The 11,315-nt window shown below is 36.4% G+C and overlaps 1 protein-coding gene across 4 annotated transcripts in view; it reads right to left on the reverse strand.

Annotated features, from left to right (window-relative positions):
* The window catches only part of SMAD4 (SMAD family member 4), a 104,890-nt gene that overhangs the window by 22,625 nt on the left and 70,950 nt on the right, over nt 1-11,315 (reverse strand). For all 4 annotated transcript variants that reach the window (XM_019627540.1, XM_019627542.1, XM_019627543.1 and 1 more), the window contains exons 5-8: nt 10,021-10,233; nt 6,821-6,940; nt 6,610-6,726; nt 5,096-5,146 (exon numbers count right to left, since the gene is read on the reverse strand). In XM_019627540.1, the coding sequence (XP_019483085.1) occupies nt 5,096-5,146; nt 6,610-6,726; nt 6,821-6,940; nt 10,021-10,233 (501 nt within the window). The remainder of the gene's footprint in view (nt 1-5,095; nt 5,147-6,609; nt 6,727-6,820; nt 6,941-10,020; nt 10,234-11,315) is intronic.

Raw genomic sequence — 11,315 nt, forward strand, 5'->3', positions numbered from 1 at the left:
AAAAAAAGGAAATGAAATGTTAACCTTTTCCAAAAATGTATTTTTAAATTAGTTATCAAAGTCAAAGCACAGAAATCATCAAGCGTATGGTCTGTCTGAAATCTTTAACACCAAGATAATGACCAATACTAATTATTTTCATTTTCTACAATTTATGTTACCTATATTTCCTAAAGCATTTATGCAACTATCTTCAAAAATAATTTCTTCAAGTAGATTCACTACATATTATTGATGATTTTTAATCATTTAAAATATTTTGTATAGTCAGAGATATATGCGTATTTCCTAAATGGTCCTAAGCCTGTGACAGAATATTTTAGCAATTCTTAATTACACCTTAAGGGGCTGCATTAACCATACATAACTAATACAGATATTTTCACTTTGGTTTCTTTTCTACTTTTTCATGAAACAAAACAGCAGATATGTAAACTAATAATTGTAATTTAGTAGGATTAGAAAGTAAAAGAGGGCCAGCCGAGTGGCACGTTGGTTAAGAGTTGGCTTGGGATCCAGCTCTGAGCAGCAGGGCACCAGTCTGGATCCCACATATGAGGGCCAGTGACACTGCCCTCCACAGCTAAGATGGTGAACAACAGCTCGACCTGGAGCTGGGCTGCCATGAGTCGCCAGTGACAGTGTAGGCTGCTGTGGCGCTACAGTGGGCTGCTGTAAACTACCGTGAGCGGCCGGCAGCCAGCGTGAGCTGCCAAGAGCTGCTGTGAGGATCTGCCTCACCCGGGAAAAGCGCAATGATAATACCAACATGGACCAGTGAAGCGATGTCCTCCACAACTAGACTGAAGAACAAAAGAACACAACTTGTCTGTTCCCCTTCTCTTATTCCCCAATGCTGTTCCCTTCCCCCAAGTCCCCAATAAAAAATCTTTAAAAAAAAAAAGAAAGTACTAGAGGGTAGCTGGGTGGCTCAGCTGGTTAGGGCACGTGTTCTTAAGAACAAGGTTGCTGGTTCGATTCCCGCATGGGATGGTGGGCTGCGCCCCCCCACACACACACTCCCCGCAACTAAAATTGAACATGGCACTTTGAGCTGAGCTGCCAACAGGCAGATGGATGGCTCAGTTGATTAGGGCATGTGCTCTGAACAACAAGGTTGCTGGTTCGACTCTCACATGGGATGGTGGGGGGCGGCCCCTGCAACTAGATTAAAAACAGTGACTATACTTGGAGTTGAGCTGCGCCCTCCACGACTAAGACTGAAGGACAACAACTTGACTTAGAGCTGATGGGTCCTGGAAAAACACAATGTTCTCCTTCCCAATTCCCCAATAAAATCTAAAAAAAAGAAAAGAAGAAAAGAAAGTGCTAGATAGCAGGGGACACAAAGGATTATGAACAGTGGTGTACTCGAGCTGGATCATAAAAGTTTACCACATTTAGGAGTAGGGATGCGTGGTATGGACACCAAGTTGGCCCCAATTATTTGCACCTCCCAACATTCACATCCTTGTGTAGTCCTCCCCCTACAAAACAGAATCTTACGGAAATGATGTAACTTTTGATGCTAAGTCTTAAAAGACCTGGAGGTTCTTTCTGTCTTGCTTTCTCTTGATCACTCACTCTGGAGGAAGCTAGCTAGCTGTCATGTGAAGATACTTAAGAAGCTCTACAGAGAGGTCCACGCAGAGAAAAACTAGAGCTTCCTGACAACAATAATACTAACTTGCCAGGTATGTTGTAAAACACTCTAAGAGTAAATCCACTCTAAGAGAAAAACTTTCAGATGATGGCAGCCCAAGCCAACAACTTCACTGCAACCACATGGGACTCTGAGCCAGAGCAAACCAGCTAAGCCACTCCCAGATCCCTGACCCACAGAAACAAAGTAAGATAAACTATTATTGCTGTTTTAACCTGTTACGTTTTGAGAGTAATTTGCTGCAGAACAACAGATTTAATTTGATGAATATATAGAGTACAAGACATATAAGGAGGAGAACAGCATGTGCAAAAAAAGCATAGAGCAGCGGTTCTCAACCTGTGGGTCGCGACCCCTTTGGGGATCAGACGACCCTTTCACAGGGGTCGCCTAAGACCATCGGAAAACAAAGAGGTATTTACATTACTATTCATAACAGTAGCAAAATTACAGTTATAGAGTAGCAACGAAAATAATTTTATGGTTGGGGGTCACCACAACATGAGGAACTGTATTAAGGGGTTCGCGGCATTAGGAAGGTTGAGAACCGCTGGCATAGAGGGATGATATAGCCAAGCAAGTTTGGGTAAGCAGCTCAAGATGGCTAAAGAAAAGAGATGTGGCCAGGGAAGCATGCAGAGACCAGGATCAGAGACTGTCTTCTGCCCAGCTAAGGAATTTGGTCTTTTTAGCCCTTGGCCAAGTAATGAGTAGGAGAAGCTATGCAAGTAATTCAGCAGAGAAATAACAACTAGATTCAAAGTTTAAAAGAAATACTGAGTTTCAGTAGATATTTAATACTGGGGAGGAGGGTTCTATGACTGGACGATCTTGCAATACAAAGATCAGTTACAATCTTCTTTTAACAGTGCAAGAGGAGAAATGAACAGTTTTAGCGTAAAACTGCTCTGGGGCACATTAGTATTCACAGCCAAAGAGTTCACAGCCATCTAGGTTCCCACTAGCTGAGGCCATTAAAGGTGCATCCACAGAGTTGATCCCCTCCCACAGAGGGGAGACAGAGACCTTTCAGGATCATCCTCACCATCAAGTCCCTTCCTATTCTATTCTGCAGGGTGCTACAGATGCAAATCCTCGTAACTGGTTAATGCTACTCCCTAACCATCAGGAGCTGTTGGCCTATCAAGAGGCTAAAAGCAATTGCTGAATCCAAATCACTAGCTAAATGCCACCACTCCCAACTCCACTCCACCATTCCATCCAGGGTAGGTCTTTCGTCAGAGCCCTAATTACTCTCATTCCTGCAGCTCACCTTCCACTAAAACCATATGAACTCGGAGACCCCCACAAGTTACCAGGGACCGCTACTGACTCTCAATGTTGCTGACTTAAAGCCAGCAAACATTTTTATTTTTAAGACTCTAGATTTTCACTTCTTATCACAATATATTTATTCACAAACAAAATTAGGACTCTGATACAATGATTTCAATTACATAATTTCAAATACAAGTAAAACCGAACTACTACACTGGATTGTTCAGGGATACATTCATCACTTTCAAAGCGCAAACAAATAATATCCATAAAAAGCAGGAGAGTGGTTATCTCTGGGGAGAAGAGAGGGCAAGTTTCTGACTGAGACAAAATGCAGGAAGTAAGAGGGCTTGCTGGGGTGCTGCATTGTTTCCGTTTTCACTCTGGGTAGTGGTTACACAGGGTTTGGCTTTAATGTTATTCATTAGATCTCATGTACTTTTCTGTATATTACATTTCTCAATAAAAATGTTTATAAAAAGGCAAGACCCCTTGACCAACAAAAATGTTTAAAAAACACAACAAATACGAAAAATAACACACAGAAAATCCACTAAAGACAATTTAAACACATACGTAATTTATGTATGTTTAAAAATGTTTCTGCCCCACCGGCAGAATCTTTCTCCTAATCAAAACTAATATTATTTGCCTCCTAAAGTGCACAAAGTTTATTAAACTATCACATCTACTGCTGGTAAGCATGGTAAAACTGGTTCTTAAACTCTAATGTGATCACTGTAAAGCAATTTGACCTTTTGATCCAGGAATTCTTTAAATCTCTTAAATTGAAACATAAGAAGAGTTACAAGCATGAAGATCTTACCCTCAATGTTTAACAGCCAGAAGAAAAATTGAAACCAACATAAATAACAGAACACTGGTTAAGAAAACTATGTAGCTCTACTTGAGGTACTATAAGTTCTCCTTTAACTTCATAATCATGATTACTACAGTTATATTTTTTTTAAAAATCTTTATTGAAAATGTATATTACATATAAATATTTACATATAAAATAATTATATAGGATTTCCTTCAAAATAATAGGCGAGGGTATGAATGAAACAAAATCAGTGGTCAGTTGCTACCAGCTGAAACAGAGATGAGTACAAGTGGGGGGTTGGGAGGTGGGCTTCCCTGTACTAGTCTCGTATCTGATGTTATATTTGAAATTCTTCATAATAAAACTTCTTTTAATTGGGGGGAAATTAAGATGATGAGCTGGAATTATATATTTGAATCTTTCTATGCTAAGAAAAAAATATTAAGGGATGGAGGAAAGGAAAACAAATCAAAATCCTATGTTTATACTAAGAAGTCTTCGGTATATTTTATTTCCAAACTTTCTCTGTTTTATTACTTCTATAGTTTAAAAAGTCATAGTCAAACTTTGAATTGAGAAAAACTACTTCGCTATTTGCTCTTTTGAAAATAAGTTAATCAGTTTCTAAATTCCAGTTAACTGGCGATTCCTGATTCCATCTTCTAAGACAGATACAGCGAATTATTTTTCTTTTCAGCACTTACTTCACATTCTTCCCCGGCTTTTCAAGCTACAGTTTTACAGCAGTCCTATTTTGAAACCTAGTTTTCTTCTGCTGCATATTTATGTATTCAATGCTAAAACCGGCATTTTGGTACTTTATATTTTAGCTAAAAACACAGTTCTTGTCTTTTCTTTTGGAGACAGTTAAAAAGAAACAAATACTGTAAAACCTTGGATTGCGAGTAACTTGGTTTGCATGTGTTCTGCAAGACGAGCAAACATTTCTATTAGGTTGGTGTAAAAGTAATAGCGGTTTTTGCCATGACTCGTAATGGCAAAAACCGCTATTACTTTTGCACCAACCTAATAATACATTTTAACTTGGTAAACGAGCGATGTCTTGCAATACAAGTAGTTTGTTTCCGGAATGAATTATGCTCACAAACTGAAGTATTACTGTATAGACATTTTATGCATGACTATATTGCTACTCATAAACTACTGATTAACTAATACCATAATGAGTATTATACTCATCTGAAAATTTAAGTTACTCTGTAATTATACTAAAACGTGTGTGTGTGTGTGTGTGTGTGTGTGTGTGTGTGTTTCTATCACCATAAAGGAAATCTAAATACAGAGAATCAATTTTAAAATACACTTACCAGGATGATTAGAAATGGGAGGCTGGAATGCAAGCTCATTGTGAACTGTCCCTAAAGAAAAGACAATAAAAATCCCATTTTTATTTATAAAAGTTCACCAATGCTAAAACTTTTAATAAACCTTACTTAAATATAACTATCATACCTTAAGAGTTGTTTAGATCAAGCTCATGCAATGTCTAACAATTTAAAAGCTTAGTTTAGATTACTTTATAATTATAATAAGTAAATAGTCTTGAATTATTTTTATGGATATTTAATAACTAACATTTTAGTGCTATGTGCCTAGTGTTGTTAAGCAATTTACAATAGTACATGCAAAATTTATTGCAAACTAAAAATAAATTATTCATGTAACATGTAACACAGTATAATTTATAATGCAATATATAATAATAATTCAAATTGTTAGGTCCATTCTAAAAACAAGTGTTTACAGTTCATTAAATTAAGGGTATTTCCATAATATAACAGTAGCTAACATAATTGAGAGATTATTATGAGTTAAGACATTATACTAAACATCTCACATGAATCACTGCATTTACTTCTTACAACATCCTTTGAGATAGATACAACTATTACCACCCTTAAGGCTTAGCAAGGTTAAATAACTTGACAATGGTCACACAGCTAGTTAAGGGTCCAAACTCAGAACCCTTAACCACTATGCTGACCCAAAGTATCCATTAAAAAGTATATTCTTTTAAGACATGGAAAAACAGTAACATAACAACAACAACAACAAAAAACAGGATATAACAATATATATAGACAGTATGATCCCCTTCTCCCCCCAAATTTACATACACCCATTTATATGACTGCAAGGAAAATATGACAAAATATCAGGAGTGGGTATCTTTGGGTAGTAGGATTCTGGATAAATTTTATTTTCTTATTTACACTCTTCTGTATTTTCCAAGTTTTCTTTGGTACTATTAATCTTATATTGGAAGAAAAAAAGATTTAATATGTATGAAAGATTTATACTCTTGGTTTTACTAAACCAAATGAACAATGTTCCTACTCTGCCTGAAACTTCAAGCTATGGTTAATCAGTAGGGTATCCCTCCCAATCAAGTCTGCGCAGAGTAATGACAGATTCAACGCCTGAGTCTATGGTATGCTGAATACTATGGTAAGGGAAACCGTGAGATCTTGACACTCCAGGGGTTTCAATCCACTTAGAGTGGATATACAGATACACATGAGATTGAAGAACATATACAAAGCAAACAAACAAATGAATGGAAATCAATGTGGTGTTAATGAAACATTAGCAACAGAGAAATAAATGTATTTAGTAAACGTGACTCCTCTAAAACAAAGGTATGATAATCATAAAAAATAAATACTATTTACAAAAAATATTGAAAAGCACTAATCATTTAATAAAACTAAATTGTAAGATGAATAAAAGATGTGAAACCATTATTTTAAAAATAGAAGGAAAAAAAAAAAAACAAAGTCCTCAAAAAGAAAAGGCCCTTACAACAAAAACAAGAGCTTACAGTAATGTCCGGGATGGGGCGGCATAGGCGGGTGGTGCTGAAGATGGCCGTTTTGGTGGTGAGGCAAATTAGGTGTGTATGGTGCAGTCCTACTTCCAGTCCAGGTGGTAGTGCTGTCTAAAAATTAAGGCCCACATGGGTTAATTTGCTTTTATAAAGTCTGCCTGTTTTTTCTCAACGACGTAAAAGATTTTAAAAAGCATGTACATACTATGATGGTAAGTAGCTGGCTGACCAGTAAATCCATTCTGCTGCTGTCCTGGCTGAGGCCCTGAAGCTATCTGCAACAATCCTTCACTATGGCTGCCCGCCAATATAGTGGCAGGCTGACCTAGAGGAACAAGAAGACATTAACATGGTACATTTACAGATGCAACCCCATGGTTTTATACAGTAAATGAAGGACCAAATTATATCTGACCACCACAACTATAAAGATGGACAAAAAGTGGAACTCATTCATGGCCCATCAAATAAAAAACCTTGAAGTCCTCTATAAAGGCAAAACGTAAACTGAAGAAGTTCAAAATTATTCTACCTTAAGTAATGTCTAGCTAATTTTCGTGGCCTAGTTCTTCACAATACTCTTCAAATGCCAGCAAAAACCCCTATATGTCTAGCCTATCATAATAACCTCTTCAGAGGCACATCAGCTCAGCCCTGGCCACTCCATCCAGCTCTGGGCCTTTCTGATTAGGACTCCAAAAGTCCAGGCTCAAGAGAATGTTAAAAACTGGAAAGTTCATTATTATCAGCACTGGTACTGGTAATGGCAGAATGCTAGGGTTTGATAAAAGAAAAGCAGAGCAGGCAAATATTGTAAATGGAATGTGATGGGTAAGGTGAAGAAGTTAAAAAAAAAAACAAAAAACAAGCTCCACTGTCCAGTCATATAGCATTTGCTAGTAAAAAATATATACATACACATCAGACTATCAAGTCTACTTTAAAATTTTTTCATGTACTTTTAAAAACCAAGAATCACCTCCTTCCATGAACATTATCGTACTCCTGGATTTACAGGAAATTAGTTGTCCTCTCTGTATGTAATATACCAGGAGAACGAAGCTGCTTCTGGCTACTATTCGATTCAAAATCATTCTATGATATTGCTTACTGACCTACATTTTTAAGGCCCTCCCTCCCTTTTTAAGTGGAAAAGGCTTGATTTCTTCAAGTAAGCATTAATTGTCAATTGTTTATCTCATTTGGAAAGCAATGAAATTTCATAATTGTTGTCACTGGCATCACTTCCATCTTTTCTCATCCAAATTGGGGTTAATCAGAGAGAAGAGAATAAATGACCACTGCTCAAAGTATTAAAGAAGAAACACATTTTTCTACTCTCTACAAATCATGTTTCCTTAAGGCTAAGGCTATAAAATTAAATGCTAAAGAGAATATTTCAATACCCCCAAAATTATTTAAAGAAAATATTTTTAGTAACCTCCCTTCCTACTCATCCCCCCAACATTTTTGCAAGTTATCTTTAAAGGGTAATTACATTTTTACTCTTACTTTAAACAACTGTACATGCTACATACTCTTAGCTAACTTACAAAAACTGTCACTATGTAGGAGAAATTAAATGCTTTAACTTATAGATACATATTAGAAAGAAACCCACAAGGCATTCAGGTACCAAATGAACATAAACTGTAAATAAAGTAATCCACTGCAGTTATCTGTTCTGAATACTTCCATTACACAATTCCAAGTATATAAGATGAAATTAAACAATTAAATCAACTCATGTAAAATAATCTTCCAATTCCTCTATTTTAATCCAATTTCTTTTCTTTCTTTTAATTCAATCAATACACTTTCTGAGATCTAATGGAAGAAACATTTTGCCACAAATTCTAAAACCTACAATAATTACTATTCAATTGTGAAAATATATCCAAAAATTGCCAAGACAAAATTATCTGCATTTCATTCATATAGCTTTTTCTGGTCTTCATAGGACTGGGCCCCAGGGAACAGAACAGTTAAAGTGAAATCACTTTAGCAAGCATCAACAAAGGCGCGCAAATCCAACCTCCAGATAATATCAACAGAGGTAAGTAGCTGTGCTGTAGCACAAATCTGTTGTAATGGGCCTTCTTTTATTCTCCATTACCATCTACTTTGTCAACTGTATTCCCAAATTGGTAAATAAAGTACAGACAGATAACAGAGGCACCAAATGGTTAAGAGTCCAGGTTCTAAAGTAGGGCTTAACCTACATGACCCACCTAGAATATGAGACTATGCTCACGTATTTTCCGTTACAGACTATATTTGAGTCTCTACGGTGAGACTGTCATCTCAGGTAGCAAATCCAAAAGATACTGCTTTGAAGAGGTGAAATTAATTAAAGAGGGGGAAAGTTGGTATCCTTTACTTGAAAATGCCAATTATATAAATCAGTCCTCCATTTATTCCCAAGATCAAATTTCTACATTGAATCTGATCTGCTATTAAGTAAACAGAATAATGCTCCGTTTGGTAGCAGCTAATGGGTATCAGTCTAGATCTATCAACATCTAGTGCTGATAGGGGAGGGGCTTAGATACAATCTCCTGAACAACCAAGTGCAAATAACACCACACACAGGCCAAGTCTCTGCTCTATGATTAATTAAAAAAAAAAAAAAACAGCTACTCTAAGCAGCAGCAAACTGTCCAACCTTTGGTGACTGTGAAAATAAATAGCAGTATTAACAGAACCAGGTCATTATTGCCTTGATCAGGCCCCAAGAAAAGCTGGACCTAACAGCCCTGTGGCAGAGGTGGTGGCACCTCTATTGTGGGAAAAACCTTTTGAAACAGACTTCTTATTTTTTAAAAAAGAGAGAGTTAGACATGTAGAATTTAGCTTTATTTAGAAATTGACATCTATCTTGAGGGATATAAGTTATAAATAAGTCTGTCAAGATCCTTTCTAAGTTTGCACAATAGGAAACTGAGATGGCTATTATAAAGTAGTATTTTGCCAGATAAAGCAAAATAAAAACATTGATTAAAGGAAAGCTCGCAATTCCACTAACAGGTTTTTTTTTTAACGAACATCTTGGTTTAAAGCTACTTTGTTAACTACTGAAATATTTCTCTAAAATGTATCTGAAAGCTCAAAAGCCTTACCTCTGTAAGTAATAGGAGATAAAGTACAAATTAGACCATTCACTTATATCAATATTATAATCAAAATCATTACTTAAATTCCAAGTGACTGTACATCAATATAAAAATGTTTAAACTACACACACTGTTTTTTCCAGGACCAACCCAGAAACCTTATTTACCTATGAAAGATACCATAGTACTTTTAATTTTTACTTACTTGGAGTTTTCTTCCAAGTGACTACATATAAACATTCAATGGTTAGGAAAAGTCTACCTGCTGACTACATCTGACTCTACCACTCACTTGTGGAAGCCACAGGAATGTTGGGAAAGTTGGTGGTGCTGGTGGCATTAGACTCAGATGGAGCTAACAGAGCTGGGGTGCTGTATGTCTCCGACGATGCACGATTGCTTGGTGGATGCTGGATGGTTTGAATAGAATGCCCTTCAGTGGATAACGATGGCTGTCCCTCAAAGTCATGAACATATTCATCCTTCACCAACATACTTGGTGGAGCTATACAAAAAATTAAACATATTTTAAAATCATATAAGCTTCTACTCCCAGAAAAAAAAAAATCTTATAACAACACTTAAAATCAACCATAGTGTAAATAACTCTAACTCGGAATTTTTTCAATTTTTAAAAGCATTCTATTTTATCAGCAAAAACTATGTATTTAGAGGTAGTGGCATCAGATACATTTTATCAATCAATTTGACTGACTCCTTGAAATGTGAAGCTAGACTATATTCCAACAACTTCCAGCAACGGTCCTGAAGAAGTATTCCTTAGTTTCTCAATTAACCTAGAAGTAATAATCACCTTAAATATACAACATGAGGTAGACGAAAACAAAATGGCTGGGGGAAATGAATGTTCATCCAGATGAGAGGACCAAATTGAGATCGAGATACTTAGCTGTATCTTTTTGCTAATTTCACACACTATGGAAGTATGAGTGGGATCTAATAGCTATCCAATTCCAGGATCTAGAATTATTGTTAAGTAACATAGTCTTTGAAAGCGAAGTGCACTGAACGTCCCCTAAAGGGTTAGAACAAAACAGAAAAATCCTAAATAGTAAGTCAAACTCAAATTTTCTTCTAAAAACCCAATCCAAAATGATGTTTGATAAATATGTGGTGTGAAAAAGCTCAGTAACCAACATCTTATACTTATGTGGTTACACCTTACTAAGCAAAGTTACTGATACAACATAACACCTTTCTTTGAACAAATCAGGGAATAGATGGCTTTGTTGTGAGGAAAAAAGAAAACTGAAACTATATTAATAATGTCAACTGTTCGCTACCCAGAATCTCCATATTTGTTTCTGGGCTTTTGTTTTGGAGTTTGCTTTTTATCTTCAGCAAATAAATATTTACTGCTTCTGAACTAACACTACCCTAGAATTTTACAATCCACTGAACTCTATCTAATACTAGATTCTCTATTAGAGTAGTTAATTAATAGTCCATAAAAAGACATTCTCTTTTCCATTAAGAATCAGCATTAGGGCCGGCCGAGTGGCGCGTTAGTTAAGAGCTAGCTTGGGGGCTGGCCGAGTGGCGCGATGGTTAAGAACTGGCTTGGGA

The sequence above is a fragment of the Hipposideros armiger genome, unplaced genomic scaffold (assembly GCF_001890085.2).
Source record: "Hipposideros armiger isolate ML-2016 unplaced genomic scaffold, ASM189008v1 scaffold_736, whole genome shotgun sequence".
Classification (NCBI taxonomy): Eukaryota; Metazoa; Chordata; class Mammalia; order Chiroptera; family Hipposideridae; genus Hipposideros; species Hipposideros armiger.